General features: G+C 43.3%; 2 protein-coding genes across 5 annotated transcripts in view; both read left to right on the top strand.

The window, feature by feature from the left end:
• The window catches only part of mavs (mitochondrial antiviral signaling protein), a 53,886-nt gene extending 47,648 nt beyond the window's left edge, over positions 1-6,238 (top strand). Inside the window, exons 3-7 of one of the 2 annotated variants that reach the window (XM_054796101.1) lie at positions 411-640; positions 2,111-2,233; positions 2,975-3,146; positions 3,275-3,888; positions 4,562-6,238. In XM_054796101.1, the coding sequence (XP_054652076.1) occupies positions 2,111-2,233; positions 2,975-3,146; positions 3,275-3,888; positions 4,562-5,101 (1,449 nt within the window). In that variant the 5' untranslated portion in view covers positions 411-640 and the 3' untranslated portion in view covers positions 5,102-6,238. Of the gene's footprint in view, positions 1-410; positions 641-2,110; positions 2,234-2,974; positions 3,156-3,274; positions 3,889-4,561 lie in introns of both variants that reach the window. The other variant, XM_054796100.1, reaches the window with a different exon arrangement.
• A 1,195-nt stretch (positions 6,239-7,433) lies between these two features.
• Positions 7,434-18,937, top strand: pank2 (pantothenate kinase 2). Of its 3 annotated transcripts, none has more exons than XM_054796263.1 (7): positions 7,434-7,799; positions 8,340-8,692; positions 11,143-11,396; positions 11,466-11,642; positions 14,084-14,207; positions 16,576-16,701; positions 16,780-18,937. In XM_054796263.1, exons 1-7 carry the CDS (start codon positions 7,586-7,588, stop codon positions 16,828-16,830), a joined length of 1,299 nt encoding a protein of 432 aa, XP_054652238.1. In that variant the 5' UTR covers positions 7,434-7,585; the 3' UTR covers positions 16,831-18,937. The 3 variants fall into 3 exon arrangements, with proteins under 3 accessions (XP_054652238.1, XP_054652240.1, XP_054652241.1); XM_054796265.1 differs by having other exon boundaries at positions 7,681-7,830; XM_054796266.1 differs by lacking the exon at positions 7,434-7,799 and adding an exon at positions 7,858-8,177.
• Positions 18,938-19,221: the final 284 nt, after the last annotated feature.

Below are 19,221 nucleotides of genomic sequence, written 5' to 3'. Positions count from 1 at the left end.
AAAATGCTCTTTGCGAAATCAGTGAGGAGGTGGTGCCCTCTTGTGGACAAATGGAAACACTGCAGGCTGCTCCAGGTTGTTGAAAGTTGACTCTCAAAATTTAATGATTTGTAGTATTTAAATCAGTCTTTGCAAAGATAATAATTCTCAGTGTATTTCATATTCAATAATGTATATATACTGGGTAATATAGTGTAGTGTAGTGTTATTGTGGTGTTGAAAATTATTGTAATTAATAATTAAATATGTGTATTTTCTTTTTTCTTAAAATTCAACATTATAACTCGGGTTTTTATTCGCTCATTCGTCCTGCCCATGTGCACGGATTAGGTTCGGGGGATTAGAGACAGATGTAAACCAGAAATCGAGATCAAAACTAATCCTGTTGCTCCCTCTATCTGTCTCAATAGCAGAGCAGTGACATTGGATTAAGACACGGTACACCACATCCTCCTCCGCCAACCACCTTACTGCTATTGGGCCATGTATGGACTGACGGCGGCAGCATCCAATAGAAAGGCAAGCGTGGCGGAAGAGGGCGGAGCCGGGCAGATGTGCGTGAAGAAACTGGGACAGCTTTAGTGACAGACCTGGAATACCTCCTCAAGTGGACTCACGAAGTATCCGGTACACGCCAAAGGTGAGCCACAGTTTATGTCAAGAATACAGAAATTGCCTTTTACTCACGTAGCTGTAGCTGGAGCTCTGTGTCACGTAGAGGGACAGAAGTCACATTAGCCTTTTTCGTTTTTACAAAAGCTTAATGACTGTGACCGTATTATTTTTAGTATTAAGAGTTAGTATGCAGCTGTTTAGAATCGGTGAAGCTTTAAACAGGTTTAAGAGGTATTTCCACATGTCTGTCTATAAATATCTCAACGATTAGTTTCTGTCAACCCTGTTTTTGCAAAGAGACTGCGAAAGCAAGATCCAAGTGTTTTAAAAATCAGGCGAGCAGTCGTGACCCAATAGAAGATCCACCCAAGATCCAAGTGTTGTAAAAACCAGGAGAGCAGTCGTGACCCGTCCCTCCTTAGAGGTCATCCAATGTGTCCTTGCGTCCTGTTAATCTGCAATCTGACATGCAAACATGCACGCTTGCACACAGCTTTGACGTGACACCTGACCAGTCCTGAAGGGGCTGAGCTGAACCAGGTAGGCTCAATAACGACACTAACTGGAGACTTTGCTCCTTTGGCCGCTGACATTTACAGTGTGTTCAGGTAGATGCACACATTTAATTTGAGCCAGATTGCTGTGCCTGACTGACTGAATGTTTAGTGCAAACATGGCCAAGAAGTGGACACAACAAAACAGCACTGCTCTTTCCAGTTTGATCCTGACACACTGGTATGCCGCACACATATAAAGGTAAACGTGATTAATGAGTGACACATGAGCGGCCCTTCACTCATACAACCTTCAATTACCATAATTATGCTTGCTTGTGCTCAAAGTTGCCTTTTTTTTTTTTTGAAGCTGAGAAAAATGTTTCAGCTTCTTCCTGCTTCTTATGGGCGAGCCTTTCTTTGCTTTCACTTTCAATTTCAAGATCTGCAAAGTGACATTCCACAATGAAGACAGAAAATGGTGTGCTTTCCTTCTACTTTAACATCGAAAACGAAACTGTTAAGAGGAGGGGTGTCCAAAGTGCAGCCTGGGGGTCATTTCCAGCCCGCAGCTCAATTTTTTTATTGGTCCTCGGCATGCCATTCATTAATAACGAGATATATATTACACTGATTTGCTAAGTCACTGATAACACAAAGCTAACGTGGATGTTTTGTTCTGGCAACTTGGCATATATTGACCTACATGGGTTTGATTTTAGCATCTTTAATGGACCGGTCCATTAAAGTGATCGCCTCAACCTTCACTTTTTCCGTATGGAACCCTCGGTGGAAAAAGTGTGCTTTGGAGACTATCACTACACTGAAGTAGTGTGTATTAACAAAGGAGGTACTGTTGTAACATTACACTAGAAGGAGGAGAAAGAGAAACCTTGAGGGGATATTTAATAGTCCTTTACACTATAGCAGCCATTACAGTACATTTTGAGCACACTGATTTCCATCATGTTTTCTCTTCTGTCCTCTCTCCTGTGCGTCAGATGTCATTTGCCAATGACAAGCTGTATAACAGCTACCTGAGGAACAACATGTCGAGCATTGTGAGCAAGGTCAAAGTGAGAGAGATCATCGTCCATTTGGCTTGCCTGACTGCTCATGACAGGGTGAGTTCTCGTAGTCAACTTCTTCTTGTCCACTAATACACTGTGTTCACAACCATTAGTCAAATTGGATTGTTATTAATTGAACAACTACAGTGCTATGGGTTAATCCAAAATGCTAGTACTATAGCTGTCAATCGATTCAAATATTAAATCGCAATTAATCACATTTTGTCCATAGTTTACTCATAATTAATCACAGATAGGTATCGATATTTTGATTTGAGAATCGATTTTAGAGCAGGTAGAGCTGGTATTGGAAGTATCGATGTTTCGGTATCGATCACTAGAACGGAGCAGAAAAGAGACAGAGCATGAGGTTGTTCATTGCTATGTGTGCATTATAGGAACAAATAAGTTTGATGATTATTTTGTGCAGTAAGAGTGTTTAATCTTGAAGATTTCATTTATATTGTTCTTCAAATCCGCGCACGTCGTCCTCTACAGTGAGCGTTTTTTTAATGATACCATTTGGTCCTCACAGGGTCTCCCGAGAAAAGTGGACAAATGTAATTGAGGACCCTTGTCCCCTGTTAGTGGGTTTTATCCAATTACTCAATTAATCAAGCAAAATAACAGATAGCTTACTAAAATAATCGATAGCTGCAGTCCTATATTTTATTATAGTTTGGACTCCCTTACTTTAAAGCAACCTACACCAGTGCAAACTACAACCATCATAAAAAACATATAATGTATATTGTTTAATGTCGTTGTTGCGTTGGATCTCATGTATGCTTGTAGGAGACTATTGAGGCCAAGAGGGATACGTGTGGCAATTACGACGGCATGGTTCTTCTTCTGGACTGCCTGAAGAGGAGGGAGAGCTGGCCGGAGCACTTTATCCAAGCGCTGGAGCTGTGCGAGCACACCAGCATCGCGGCTGAGGTGCGGGCAGAATACGACGCTCTGAGAGGTGCCAACAGTAAGCGTTTGTTTTTTTTGTTGTAGCGTCACAATGTAGATAGATTGATGCAAATGCGTAATAGTGCTACACATACAGTATGTGATAACAATAGTAATACATTGTTTGCTTTGCCTTAGACTCCAACCCCAGCTCTCCTCCACCTGCCGTGGTGAAGGCTCATGTCCATTCAGCACCATCCTCCCCTCACATCTCTGCGCCCGAGCCCGGTCGTCACAGCCAGGATGCTGCTGCTCCGCCGTCCCCACCACAATCCACCCCTAATGCCACACCACCTCCGGTAGTCAGAGCACAGACTGAAGCTTCTACGATGTCTCCACCGCCCGAGCCTCCGCGGGCCACCGAAACACCGCCCGTGGTGCCACCTTTCTCACCTGATAGAGCACGTCCTCAAGAGAGCGCAGAACCAGAGAGGCCAGACCACAATCTCCAGCAACCAGAGGAATACTCTGAATCCGACTTCCAGGGTATTTTGTGTGCTGATCCTGATGGAGTGAGCGCAGGAGAGGTTTCAGTGGGCTGCGTTGCACCTCCTCAGCCCGCCGAAACAGCGGAACAGTGTGACACTGACAGCCCGCCGGGACGCCCCTTCGCCTCGGATGTGCCCAGCGAGCCTTCTCACACCACACTGACCCCCGAGAGGCTCCCCGTGCAGGACACCACCCCTCCTATGGACAAGGTTGCTGCTGTTGACCCAGAGCCAGAAGAAAATTTGAAACCTCCAGCTACACAGGTGAGAAAACAGCTCATTCTAGTTGGATCTTGAAGTCTTCATTCTTGCTACATTTTCAAGGTGCTAGAATATACAAAATATATACCGTGTGTATATATACGACATATACCCATGTTGTTTGTTGTTGATCATTTTGGAATAACAACCGTGAGAGCTCATGTGCTTCAGTTTGGCCCTGGGAAAGTCAGTGGCAGTGGCAGGGCGCAACATATACATAGACCGCCACAGATACTTGATGCTATCTGTTCACCCTGGCTCACATTCATATTATAACGATTATAGCTCTGCATAGTCCTTCATAGTAGCATTTCAGCTGCAGCCAACAACTTACTTGACAGCACAGGGAGTGCAAATGACAGAATGTCATCAATCAAAATGACAGTCTTACTCACGGTGTGAACCAAAACATAAGCACAACACGTAGTAGGTAAGTAAACAATGAGCTACCATTTTATGTAGGTAACAACTACTAAATGCTACGATATAGGTTACGATATAGTGAGATATTAGATGTACAATGACAGTCCTGCCTGAGCAAGGACAGTATTGATTTTAAAGGATGTCTGAGCCACAGTGTGTTCTGATGTCTGAACGGTCAAATGCATTGACCGTTTAGTTTTCAAGTGGGCAGCATCAGAAAGTGACACTCACATCATTGTTTTTCCACCCGCAGATTGTCACCTGCTGCACACAGACAGGAAGTACATCCGCAAGCTCCACTCAGCCCACCGGCGAAGACGGAACCATGTGCCTGAGCGTTCCCCGCCCACTCGTCAGCATCCAACCACAAGATAGCAATGACACCGCACCCACCTCGCCCCCGATGCCCTACTCGGGCAATTCAGACCGTCTGGAAATAAGCGACTCTGCACAGAACACAGAGACAGCCGAACCCGAGGAAAACCACCTGGAAGAAGAGGAGGATGAGGAGGTCCAGGTGAACGTGGTGCACGTTACCCAGCAGCCGTCTGTCCTCAACCTCGATGGCCAGTGCATTGGCAATGGTGAAGCCTCCAAAGATGTCGCTTCTTCCGCCAAGGAGCAAGTGAGTACCCCCTCTGGCGAAAAGTGCATCAACGCCGATGTGACACCTGCTGACATCGCCGCCAAGAAACCCGCCCCTCGCAGGCTGAGCACCAACGCAAAGTACATCATGACAGCGGCGGGCGTGGGAGCTTGCGCGCTGTTGATGGCGTGGAAGTTGAAGCATTAAGGTGGCGATCAGGTTTGGGAGAGGTTCTTAAAGAAGCGTGCCTTATTGTTGTGGCTCGTCTCAGAAGATGTGTCATTCATGAGCTAACCCGTCCACTTTGGGCGGTGTTCTCAGGTCAGTCTTACAGGGTGTGTGCAGTAGTTTGTGTATCGTATCCGTTAATAACAAAAATGTTTCCTAAGCACTTTGTTGATGAGGCTTGTGGCTGCTTTAGTTCACTATGTCAAACATTGCCTCCTAGTATCCCATAGATATTATCTTTATTTATTTGGACATAGCTGGATCCTTGAAATAGGTACTTTTAAAAACACTCCAAAGTGTAGTTGAATTAGCAGAATTGACGATGCCTACAAAAACGCTTTTTAAAATACCTTGTATAGATGGAAATCATGGCACTGTAATTTGGCTTTTTTGACAAGACGTTGCACAAAACAACTCCTTTACTCCTTTCATGTCAAAGTGTCAATGATTTCTTTGATGAAAGCAATAAAAGGCTGAAACAAGAGGGTGAAACATCCAAGAGGTGTAAGAAAGAACATCCAAGAGAGGTGCATACTTTTATAGGCTTTGCAGTACATAGCTTTTCTTTTACGACAGACTTTTTTTTTTGTTTAACCTTTTTTAGCTTTACAGTAGAACCTCTTAAGGTCGGAATGCTGGTCAACGTCCGATTTGTTCATATTACAACATTTTCACAAAGGGGGTCGTGACAACATAAAAAATCTATTCCAGGGTTCACCTGTCGCCATCATGCTACATTTTTTTTACTGTCAGGCAATGTAACAATTTAACGTTCATTCTTTCAACACAAGTGTAAAAAGAAGTTAACCACTTACATGCCTAATGGCATTTGACTTTAGAGGTTGCACTGTATCTTTTTAAAGACGGTCACTTTTAGACGTTACTATGTGATGACTGTTGCTCATTCATGTTTTGATTTTTAAAATAGGTTAAACAGATGTGCACAAAGGATTTCATCCATTCATGCTTCATGTCAAAGTCAGCCCAAGGGTGCTCAAGGTGACTTACTGCGGCAAGACTTGCTGATTACTGGTCAAAATCTGTTGTATAAAACATGTATGATTGCTCTCAGATAACCAATGTCATTGTAAATATTGCTGTAAATAGTATAATAAAATACGATAGCAAATAAATGTACATTTTATGTCTTTCATCATGGAATTTGCTGGATCCCCAGGGGTGGATCTAGCTTTTTTGAAAAGGGGGGGTGTGCCCGAGGCCGTAGTCCAAGGCGCTGCAATTGTAGTGGGGGGTCCAGGGGCCCTCCCCCGGAAAATTTTTTAAAATTAGACCTCATTTCCTGCAATTTGGTGATATCTTAATTTCAAGAGTCTGTTATTTTTATCCTTGGAATATATAGTTTAAGCCAAAACATAGCGCAATGAGGGGTAAAATATCGTAATCATTACGCCGAAATCGTAATGGTTGGCATCTCTGGGTTGTCAATGTCAAAGTGTGCCGCCCGCCAACCAGATTGACCGGCTATTCAGATAAAATGGCCGTCTATTTCCCACTGGGAAGCAATCCTTAGCAGAGTGTTTAATTACTTTCACCTCATAAACCCTCCAGCCCAATGCCCAAACTGATATCAAGGATACATGCTGACCCTATCCTGCATGCCAGCAGCTTACCACGTACCACTACACAGTGCAGCATGTACTAAGCCATACACATGTACAGCCAGCCTAGAACAGTGTAGCATCCTCCTGGCCCAAAAAGCAGACCACAAAATATTCCCTGGGGCTCCCCACCCCTCCTCCCCCTAACGGCCTAGCTCTGGGGTCAGTTGACTGACTGTGGCCTGGGGTGATCTGTCTTGGTATTAGTAGCAGTACTAATGAATGAACGTGTACCGGTTTAGACATACATGTACCTTCACTGGGACTGGGTGACTGGAATCCAGGATGGTTTATCATCTTATTCGCTTTTATTGTGGCAAAAAAAAAATCGTGGGTGCCTCAAGACGGCGCCTCTAAATCCGCGCCTGAATCCCATTGGATGTTCTCATCACAAATCACATTAAAGTTATAATTTACTATTTAACGTCAGTATTGAATTTTATGCTGAGACAACGCAAATGAATTGTGTTGAAAGCAATGTTGAAAAGCCAAACAATATTTTTTGATAGGGTATGTTATGTTCCAGGATTTGGAAACGTAATTTAAACATGACTTCATGGGGTCATTACAATACAGGTATATTATGTTGGGATTGGGTTTTGTATGTTCTATAAAAAAACAAAAAAGGGTCTCTTGGCAAATGATTAGCATTGTGGTTGGTTCTAGTAGCCTTCGATCCTCGGGTGGCCCCGCCCACCTCAGAGAACATAAGAAGATGGTACCTCGTCGGCTTAATGTAGCTTGTTAGCCCGACAATTAGCCTTCTTCATTGTCCGCCCAAACACAACCAAGTCCTCCCGTTTTATATCAAATACCGCCTCTATGTCGTAAATCGGACACTTTAATGGCGTACAACGGCCACCAACGCGACGATGACACCGCCGACGAGGACGAAACGCCCACGAAGCACCCGCGCTCCAACAAAGACATGCCCGGCTGCCTCCGTAGCGACGCGGACAAGGAGGCGGCCGCGCCGGTTGGACGTGCGTCGTCCTCACGCTGCGCCTCTGACGCGACGCCGAGGCTTCGGAGCGACTCCGTGAAGAAGAGCAGGCCGCGTAGGTGTTTTACTGGAGAAAGGACAATCATGTATGTGTGTGGTGTTATTATGAAGGCGTTATGTCCAGATTTGACTGTGGCATTTTAGACTTGAAAGATAAGTAATGCACTTGTGAATGAATGCATCCTTCAAGGAAATGGAGGTTTCATTTTGAGGGGGGGTGTATCGTAAGCGATGCACTGAGTAGTGGCTGCCATTGGCATTACAAGGTAATATTTGCGTTATGGAGTGTTGGTAGTCAGCTCCTGTTTAGCAACAAGATGGCGTTGGCGGTACACACTGTCCTGATGGTGGTGGTGATGAGGACGATGAAGATGCTGTGCTTGATCAGACATTTCCCTCCCAAACGCAGCTAAACATAGGTCCACTTAATTAGGTACCCAGGCACAATCCATTGTGTTGCAATACAAAGAAAAACTGATGATCATTTTACTGCACATATTGTGCCACAGTTTTTGCATTGGATTGTGGAGGTGTTGTGCAAGTGTGTTACATATGCTGCAGTGTAAAAAATGCCTTGCATGTCATTTAATTGCAGCGTTCCCATGGTTCGGTATGGACATAGGCGGCACGCTGGTCAAGCTGGTCTACTTTGAGCCCAAAGACATCACAGCGGAGGAAGAGCAGGAGGAGGTGGAGAACCTGAAGAGCATCCGCCGCTACCTGACATCCAACACGGCATATGGCACCACAGGCATCAGGGATGTGCACCTGGAGCTACAGGAGCTGACCCTGTGCGGCCGCACGGGCAACCTGCACTTCATCCGCTTCCCCACGCATGACCTGCCCGTCTTCCTGCAGATGGGCCGCAACAAGCACTTCTCCAGTCTGCACACCAGCCTCTGTGCCACCGGCGGGGGCGCCTACAAGTTTGAGTCTGACTTCCGCATGGTGGGTTCAGGTTTTTATTTTCTCGTACACAAAGAAAAAATATTTGTTTTGTAGTGAACCAATATCGTTGCAAGACCACAACAAAGACAAAAACACAGAAATATTTATATTTAATTATATAAGCTGTAATGTCATTAAAAATATTTTACAGTGCATTTAATGAATTATTAAACTCATTTAGCTCTTCATTTTTCATTTTATTAAAATTAGGGGTGACCGCATATACCGCTTTCGATCCGACTCCAAAAATTGCAGCCTTCCAATCTGACTGCAGCCTTGAATATCGATCCGATACCAGCACAGATCATACATACTTAACTAGGTGTTTAGTCCTGTGTAATGTTAGAAACGGCTTGATCAAGTGGTATTGCTCAGAGAAATAGCAACAGCAGGAATGACAAAACGTTTCAGTACGACGTGGTGTTGCGAAAATCCTTCAAATGCACAATGGGGATGGACGTATGAAACTTACCCTGTTCTGTACTACCACAGGAAACTTGACATGGTCATGAAGCTTTGTACTCAGCTGCAATGTCTTTTTCTGACTTCTAACAATAAACAGATACACACGGCTGACATGACTCCTACGCCTTGCGAGCAAACGCTGTTGTTGGGATCACGTGGGTTCTGCATGCTGGATAGAAGTGCTGGTGTGAAGTCTGGAATCGACTGCTTGTGTTGGAGTGCCAATATCGGAGATTTTACATTCAGGCCGATTATAATCCGATACTGTTTTTTTTTTTGTTTGGTTGTTTGTTTGGCTGATATTGGACCGATATAAATATTGGATCGGGACACCACTAAAAATAATAGTAAAAGCAGCACAAGGTAACAGTAGAAATTAGGCAAAAATGATTGCAAACCAAAAGGCCACACCCCGGTGTGAGAATATTTCGACTTCCAGCCAAATGAGTATGGTGAGCTTATCAACACGGACGAGCCAGGATGCTGTATTTGTGGTGGCAACAAAAAAGGCAACACAACAAACTTGCATGCACACCCAAGACATTACCACCCGGCCCAGTTTTCCCAACTGGGGGTAAAAAAAAATACACCTACACAGCCTTTGTCCCGTCAGTCAAAACTCACGGGGGTGTTTGGTTGACAAAGTAAATACAAAAGGAACAGCGCAAAATCGTGTGCGTTCACTGAGCGCACAGTGTAGTTTGTGGTAGTTTGCTACAAAGCAAAAAGAAATGCTGCTCTTTTAATACAGTTGAAATGCTGCACTATCTTGACAGCCAGTAATAATTGCCTGAGAAAGTGCATGTCACAAACAACAATTTCAGAACTTTACAGTGAAAGATATATTAGACATATTAAGAAAAGACCAGTTGAAAAATTGCAAGGACGTATATTTTGCACAGTTGGATTTTAAGGAACTTCAAAATACAAAAAGAAGAAAAGGGAGTAAGGCAAACATTTTGTAGTAGGCAATTTATTGCAGACAAACATTAAAATGAAATAGGCTATTCATCAGCTGATCAAAAATTTAAAGACCACTGCCTTTAAAGGCCAAGATCTTGGCAAAAATGTGGATTCAGTGTCTTGATTTTTTTGAAGCCAAAGGCAAAAAGGATTTTTCTCTTTGAACGGAATCGGACCGTTGAGCTGCATATGCAAGGCCTCTCACAGCACGCCATTGCTGCTGAGGTTGGACACAGTACGACAGTCATTTGAAACTTCTTCAAAAGATCCTGAGGGTTATGGGGAAAAAAAAAGTGAGAGACCCAAAAATGTCACCAGCCCTGAGATGGATGATCCAATTGGCTGTCCGTCAAGACACGTGACGATCCTCAGCCCAAATGAAGGTTGTTACTGGTGCCGAGTGCAATCCGGCAACCATCAGGTGGCATCTGCGAGAGAAGGGTTTTAAGAACAAAAAAAAAACAAAAAAACATGAGAACCAAACATGGGACATTGAAAGGTGGAAGAAAGTTTTATTAACTGATGAGGAAAAAAAGTAACGACGGTCCTGATGGCTTACAAAGTTTCTGGCATGACAAAGACATCTCGCCTGAGAGGTTTTCCACACGGCACAGTGAAGGAGGCGCCATCATGATCTGGCATGTGTTTTCTTTCAATGGAACAATGGAGCTTCAGGTTGTGCAGGTGCATCAAACGGCAGATATGTAGAGATGTTGCAGGGGTATCCGTCATGGCTCCTGTAAAAGGCCCTCGGCTGTGTGGTAATGACTGGTTTTCAACAGGACAACGCTACACTTCACAATGATATATTACCTCCTTTAGTGGTTAATTTGGTCTCAAAATAATGTTGACAATAATATTGATCGGCAATACTTTGCGGGACAATATCGTTCAAAATTTGGTATAGTCACAGGTGAAGATGTCATAACATCACAGAAAAAGAACTTCCTTTATTCCTTGAAAATGTTTGACCATTGACCCCACCCCCAGTGAATTCACATGATGACTGCCTTAAAATGCAGATGGCTGACTTGCAGCTCAGCAAGCTGGACGAGCTGGACTGTCTGATTCGTGGCGTGTTGTACATCGACTCGGTGGTGTCGAGCGGCCCATCAGAGTGCTACTACTTTGAGAACCCCACCGAGCCGGAGCGCTGCGTCCAGAGGCCGTACACGTTGGAGAACCCCTACCCGCTGCTGTTGGTCAACATTGGCTCCGGTGTCAGCATCTTGGCTGTCTACTCGGAGACCAACTACAAGCGCGTCACTGGGACCAGGTCACTGATTTCACATATAAAACTGTTTTGCTACAGAGCAGGGGTAAATTTTGTGTTTTTTGCATGCAGCCTTGGAGGGGGAACCTTCTTGGGTCTCTGCTGCCTGCTGACAGGATGCTCCACGTTTGAGGAAGCTCTGGAAATGGCCTCACAAGGGGAAAGCACCCGTGTGGACAAGCTTGTTCGGGACATCTATGGAGGAGACTACGAGCGCTTTGGACTGCCAGGATGGGCGGTGGCCTCCAGGTACACTTTGGAACTGTTTTATAGACATTTTTAAAAAATTCCTCGTTGATTTGTAAAGAAATGTAAGTTTCGTTATACTTACCGAGTTCTTAAAATGCTTAAATTGAATATTGACTCCTTGTTTAACCCTGAAACCCCATAGCATTCAGGGATTTTTGGAAGGCTAAAGCGCCTAAAATCAGCAGTCAGACTTTTAAGTGCTACTGACACTGAGGAATAGGAGTTTGAAAAGGGTTTGTTTTTTTTCAGCTTCACATGTATTTTTGGTCGTACGGACTGTAAAAGTTAGAGGCCATAGCTTGAATTCTTAACTAATCCTATGTCAAATTTAACAATGATAGTACAAAAATGTATTTTTCCACTGTTAGGATTAGATTCTATTGGTGACACTTGCGCATTCAAAAAGTCCTAACTGTGCTTTCTGACAAACTAAAGAGAAAAAAACTTCAGAGGCGCTGCTTTGATGCACAGTCAGTGTTTTCCTTTGGTGTGTAATGCCGCAGTTCTTTGCTTTATGACAAAAGGCCACCCATGAACCAGCATATTGCATTTCATTGGCTATTGAATGCGGCAGTCATCTAATCTAATTGACCTGAGCTACATACGTTAGAGGGGCTGGTACATTTTTGCGAGCAAAAGTTAGTTTGCTGTTGTGCCTCAGCAGACAGCGAAACTGTCTATTGGGTTGAGTGATGTGTCAACAAAAGTTATTTCGGTGGCGCGGTGTGGATAGTGCATAAAAAAAAAACAACAAAAAAAAAACATACGTTAGCATGCATGCGGCAGCGGGAGCAAAACTGAGTTCGGTTGTACTTAATTGAAGTGTTTTAGAATGTGCTCACGTTATTTTTGATCAATCCTCATCCACAAATCCATCAAAGTCCTTATCTTCTGTATTCGACACAAAAAAAGCAGTCTTTTCCGTTCGCTACTAGTCTGTTAACTTGTCAGTGTTATTCAGCTCCGAAGCAAAGAAGGAAACTTCTCCTGTTGCTTCTGCCAACTTTATTTACTGAACGCGGCCACCAGACAGCAGCTCAGAACACACACACACATCTCTCAACATCGTCTCTCCTTCCTGCTTGCCCACAAGGCAAAGGTTAAACAAGCCCCACTACATAGCTGTCCAGCCAATGCCTGTAAGAAGTGACACCGTTTATTTCCTGGTGTGCACTGGTCAATACTGTAATGCCGTTTGTTGTGGGGAAGGAGAGACTCACGTCGCCGATGCACTTTAATGGCTTTATTAACAGCGGAGAACACTGCAGGACTTTACATCCACGCCAACATAAACACACTTCCCAACTCTCTCGAAACTCACAGCTAGCACTGAGCTTAGCTCTCCTGCTCGGGACGCCCACCGTCACTTCCTGATGAACTAAAGCTGTAATGACACTGCCGTATAAAAAGTAAAATATTAAAAACAAGCGTAAGACATTACTAGCACAGCTTTGTTCTGTGGGTCGTGGATATATTCTATCAGTTATTATTAAGCCTCTAGCTTCCTTTTAGTAAGTAAAAACCTTGGCTATGATTGCACTACATGGTCATGTAGACCTACAAAGTACATTTGGAAGAACAAGAGGTGAATAAATGTATTGCAACTGATGTGAAACTGATGAGGGGTAGGATTAAATAAGCTTTGCTTCTTCCTACTCCTTTTTGGACATGCAAAATTGTGAATTGTACTATGTGATGTGCTACTGTTTGACTCATGCATTTTCAGGATGGATTAAAACCATGAACAATGATAACAAGCCTAGTAGTGCTGTACAACTTTTATCCGCAGTCCGCAGTGCCCTCTACTGGTTAACATTATTATTATTTTTTTCTCCTCTACTGGTCAACATTCAAACTGGACGCCAACCTGTCTATAGAGGCCACCTGTCTATAGCGGCCACTTTTGCGGACTCCCTCTAGTGGCCGCTATAGACAAGTTTGACTGTAGAATGCCCCGGTTTTGTCAAAAATAGTAGACCTTTGGAACAGCAAGGGCTTACGCAAGACTCATGATTTTTTTAACTAATAATCATTTGCGGTGCATGAGAAAGCAGAAAAGAAAACAGCTCTTTGAACACATGGTCCAATTAACAATGTCAGCGTGGTTATGAACAAGCTTGCACAGCAGCAACAGAACCAATGTTGCAACAAAGATGAGAAGCAAACTGCTCAGCCAGCAATGAATAGCGCTGATGAGTTCATTGCAAACAGTACAGCAAGTGTCGCACGCAGTCACAGTTTCAGACCAACAGTTGAGTAGCAACATTTTAAAGCACAGGCAGAGCAAGACAACGCTTCTGGATGCTCGATCAGCATCATGTAACATTCGTTAGAAGCAGTAATAGAAAAAATATAATTTATCACACCTACCTACTTATTGTATAGGGGAACTGGCCGGTTTGTTTGTTTTTTTTTTTGAGTGCTTGTTCTTGTCCTGCCAGTTTCGGCAACATGATGTCCAAAGACAAGCGTGAGTCTGTGTCCAAGGAAGACCTGGCCAGGGCCACTCTGGTCACCATCACCAACAACATCGGCTCCATCACCAGGATGTGTGCACTCAACGAGGTCAGTGAGAGTTTAAACACTCATCAAATGACAGCATCAAAATAAAGTGAAGTAAAAACACCTGGAAAGAAAGATTTGTGTTGTTTCCATGTGTGTCCTCATGTGCGTTCAGCCTCTTTACGGTGCTGCCTTGTGGCGTCTTGATCAAGCAGCATTGTACAGGGCTATGAAAGCGCGAGGAGATAAGCCACGCCAAGGAAACCTAGCAGCAGCCTCTCAAACCATAAAGCATAAATATGGAAAGGCATCACCATTTTGCCTTGACAAAGACAAGTACGATGCTATTGATTACACTTGGTGTAATCAAGTGACATGAGCGACATGAAATTTGCAAAGCATGTCCCAACGGCAAAGATTACCCCCAAATTAGGATCCTATCGTGGTCATTTCAGGAGATACATTGGATCCTACTGGTGTTAAGGGTGCTGGCACGGGCACCAGGAGTTTTGGGCCCCAGAGCAGAGGCAAAAAGGAGTGGTATCATAAATGGTAATTTAACTCATTGACTGCCAGCCATGTTTAGAGCAGAGAGCTCCATACTGCCAGTTTTTTTGGGCATTTTTGCTGAAATTTCAAGACCTCCGGTGTCGCGCCACATGGCTTTGAATGCTAACCACTAGCTTGTTGCTTTGGCTGCCATTGTCAACTGCATTTGTGTCTACATCACCCATGTCACCTCTATCTTTCACGATCGCGTCTACAAAAAACAAAAAAAATCCACCGCCAGACAAGCTCTGTGATCGTGTTAGCTGCCTGTATTTTTTGTCTCCCTGCTCGATTTCTGCATGTGTTTCGCCATTTTCCTCTCTCAACCCACAATCAGTCTTCTTTATAGACAAGCTGTCGCTGCCGGTTGGAGGAAAAGAGAACTGTTGCCCCCTACTGGGACAGAAATACGTGGCCTACAAGTCAGAAATTCACACAGAAGATGAATAAGACTTTGATCTGTAGCGCCCGCGAAAAAAGCAAAAGACGGTGAATAGACAGTGAAAGAGTTAATGACAACAGAAGGAGCTCACAGATTAGAAAAAACAAATACAACAAAAGACGCGGGAAGCTAACAAAGTACAAACAAAAAGACAAAAATGGTCAACAACTTACTGGTAACTGTTGGCAGAAAGGAATAAAGGCTAAAAAGAATGACTGTGGCATGAAGGAACGGAGCATGCACAACGCTGGCAAAGGTTCAACAATCTGGCAAGACTGATTAGGCAGCGCTGCTTAAGAAGGGTTTGATTGCAGATGAGATGCAGCTGCATAGCCAGATGAGCAGGAGAGAGGTTTCCTATGCAGAGCTGCAACGAGACAGCAGAGGGCAGCAGACCAAGCAGAGTACAAATTATGACAAGCGGGCCACTGTAGTAAGACTCTGTTCATAAAATAGAATAATTCCTTGCCACTTTGCTCTTCGGATTTTGCGCCTTCACTCTTTATTAATAACTCATGCTGAAAAAAATAAGCATTTTCAAGCAAAAAAAGTGTCCAAATGAACTGAAATACAAATATTAGGCATTCAGAAGACAGATTCGATGACGTTGTGATATGAAGTATTCTACACTGGTCACTAGGTGTGTAATGTTACTGCAATTTTTTTCAGAAATGATTTCTGGAACAACAGACTTACATTTTGCAGGTTTGAATTATCTCAACAGGTGCAATAATCCCTAACACAAGCTCATAGAGAACTGAAATACAAATATTAGGCATTCAGAAGACAGATTCAATGACGTTGTGATATGTAGTATTCTACACTGGTCACTCGGTATGTAATGTTACTACAATTTTTTTCAGAATTGATTTCTGGAACAACAGACTTACATTTTGCAGGTTTGAATTATCTCAACAGGTACAATAATCCCTAACACAAGCTCATAGAAGCCTGAACAATCCAGTTGAATCGAGTCAGTGCGCTGGGAACACAATGACCTGGATGAGTGAGAATATTCACAGGCCAAACACAAGTTGCTGTTGCGGCAGCACCCACGCCGAGATAAAACTCTCTAGAACCCCCGACGTCACTTCCGGTCTAACCCCACTCAGCTCACATTTACATGTGACATTTACAGCAACACACACACGTTCGTGAGTCTTATTTATGTCTTACATGGCAAATTTTCTCATGTCTATATTTGGGTTGTACGAGTGTAAAGGTTACTATAGGGGTGTTAGGTAATTTCCACCGGGCTCTAATGTTAACTGTATTTAGAAGGTTCTAAACAGGTTTTCTATGGTCTCACTATGAAATATCAGGGTGGGGTCTGGAACTAATTAACTGTGATAAACGAGGGATTAACTGTACTCCATAAATCTGAAGTTGTGTGCTGCATTTTTCTTTTGTAACACACCATTGTCCGTCCTGCCATTGAAGAACATTGAGCGTGTGGTGTTTGTGGGCAACTTCCTGCGAGTCAACACGCTCTCCATGAAGCTACTGGCCTACGCTATGGACTACTGGTCCAAAGGTCAGCTAAAGGCGCTCTTTCTGCGCCATGAGGTGAGCGATGCCGACCCTGGGAGAAGTTCAACATTTCACGTATTGATGCTTGCGTGACCTGCCTCTGTTTCACTGTAGGGTTACTTTGGAGCCGTGGGAGCACTTCTGGAGCTGCTGCATCCGTCCTGAAGCATGGCAACAGAAGGTCCTTCAACCAGCACTTTCACTTCTAAGGTCCACGGTCATGACGGCTTAGGGAAAGATGCCCAACATCTTCCACTGTGGCGGGGATGTCCGAAGTTTTTCCAGTGTGGGTCGCATACAGAAAAATTAAAGAATGCAGAGGGGCCACTTTGATCCATTTTGTGCATTAAAGATGGTAAAAGCAATGTAGTTCAATATATGCTAAGCTGTCCGAGCAAAACATCCACATTATATGTTACAGATAACAAAGCAAATTAGTGTCATATTTAATATGTGACTAATAATTCATTTTACTTCTACATTATGCCAAGGGCCAATAGAAATTGAACTTCAGGCTAAAATATGGCCCACAGGCCGCACATTGGACATTCTTGCTCTGATCTCTGGCAGAGATTTTAAACAGTCACCATGTTGGCCTGTTAAAGTTGAAGAACAAAGCAGGTCCCTGATGTTATCTTAAAGGAATAGTGCACTTTTTTGGAATTTTGCCCATCATCCACCTTTCTTAAGTGAGACATGAACACATGTCTCTGTGTGCGTTGTAAAGATATAAAAACGTCTAAAAAAGACGCAGCTAAGAATGCACGTAATGGGAAGCACTTATTCCGCTTATAAAGGCTTCTGGAAAAAAAAACCTCCAAAAAACGTCAGCAATACTCCATTAACATATCATGTGACGTGCATATTAACCAAGCTGCAGCGACATTATTAACATTGTTACGCCAAAGAACTACGTTAACTGGCACATTGATACTTAGTCACGCCACACCGGCTAGCTACTAGCTTCACCACACACGACCGCAGCACTTCAGCACCGTGCTCACAATCCCTCAGGCCACTACCGAAAGGTGATGCTACATATTGGAGCTGCCGCTGTGTTTTTGAGTTTGGAAAAGTTCTGGGAAAATTCCACACGGTTGGCCACATAGTCAAGAGATCTGGAAGATCTGGGTTCGGATCTCCGTTGAGCATCTCTGTGTGGCGTTTGCATGTTCTCCCCATGCATGTGTGGATTTTATCCGGGTACTCTGGTTTCCTCCCATGTTCCAAAAACATGCATTTTAGGTTAATTGGAGACTCTAAATTGTCCATAGGTATGAATGTGAGTGTGAATGGTTGTTGTCTATATGTGCCCTGCGAATGACTGGCGACCAGTCCATGTGAAATCAAGGACGTTCCAGTTGGGCTCAAAAGGAGCAAAATACTGTATTACATGTTATCATGAATGTACCTGTTACGACATGGTCACAGCATGTTTATAACACCATAAAGCCTTGTTGGAGGTTTTTGGAGGTGTTTTAAAAGCAGGCTTTCTAGACGCAACAGGTGTGTCCCATTAAGTGCATCAATTACGTGTCTTTATTAAATTTTTTGTAAATATTTTTTTCATATCGTTAAAATGCACAGAAGTGGGGAAGACGTGTGTTCATGAATTACATAAGGATTGTGGATGAGGGGCAAAATTCCAAAAGAGTGGTTTTCCTTTAAGGAGGTACCACATAGAGGTTAGACTTTACATAAGGATTGTGGATGATGAGCAAAATTCCCAAAAAAAGTGCATTTTCCTTTAAGGAGGTACCACATAGAGGTTTTTTATGAAGATTTGAAAATGGACACACAAGACAATCAGCATAAAATAATGCAAATAACTTTTGATTACTAAACTAATGCTCCAAACACTGGACCTTTATTAGTTGACAGCACTGTCTGTTCAACCAGGCTGAGACGCACGCTCTTAATGTGGAGGGACAGAGCGTTGCGTCGTCATGTAAGGTTACAGAATCTCCTGTTGCTGCGGTCATCACGGTTACAGCATCTTGATGTTCACCAAGTGGCCGGTGTGTCTTTTCACACAAATCCTCCTCAGGCTCATTGTTGCTTTTATGGACCCGTTAAGCACATTTAACAAGATGCACGCAGTGTCTAAAAACACACATCGTCTTGTTAACATGGTTTATATCATAAAATTGTATAAGTGCCTGCCTGCCGCTTTATTAGCAGAGACAATCGCTTTTTCTTACTGTGATTTTTTTTTTTTTTGTCAGATTTCTTACTAAAATATCATTCCCTAATAAACGTTATGACATGCTTATGCTGTTTTTTTCCTTGCCTCGTTTTGCTACACACACTTCATTCGGTACACTCGCACTATTTGGGTGTTCAAACCTGATGCCACATGAAAGGATGCCACTTTGATATATTTTGTAGGATATGCTAAGAAGTTGCATAGATTTCAAGGAAAAAAACATCTGATTTGTGATAGAAGGTGAAAAACCTTTTTTCTCCCCCGTTCTTGCTACTTTCCATAAATTTTCTGCTTATAATAGAACATTTCCCCCAACCTAATTGTCCAAAAAAATGGGCAGATGACAAAAT

This window comes from Dunckerocampus dactyliophorus, chromosome 13 (assembly GCF_027744805.1).
Source record: "Dunckerocampus dactyliophorus isolate RoL2022-P2 chromosome 13, RoL_Ddac_1.1, whole genome shotgun sequence".
Lineage (NCBI taxonomy): Eukaryota > Metazoa > Chordata > Actinopteri > Syngnathiformes > Syngnathidae > Dunckerocampus > Dunckerocampus dactyliophorus.
This window is presented reverse-complemented; position numbering and strand designations above follow the sequence as displayed.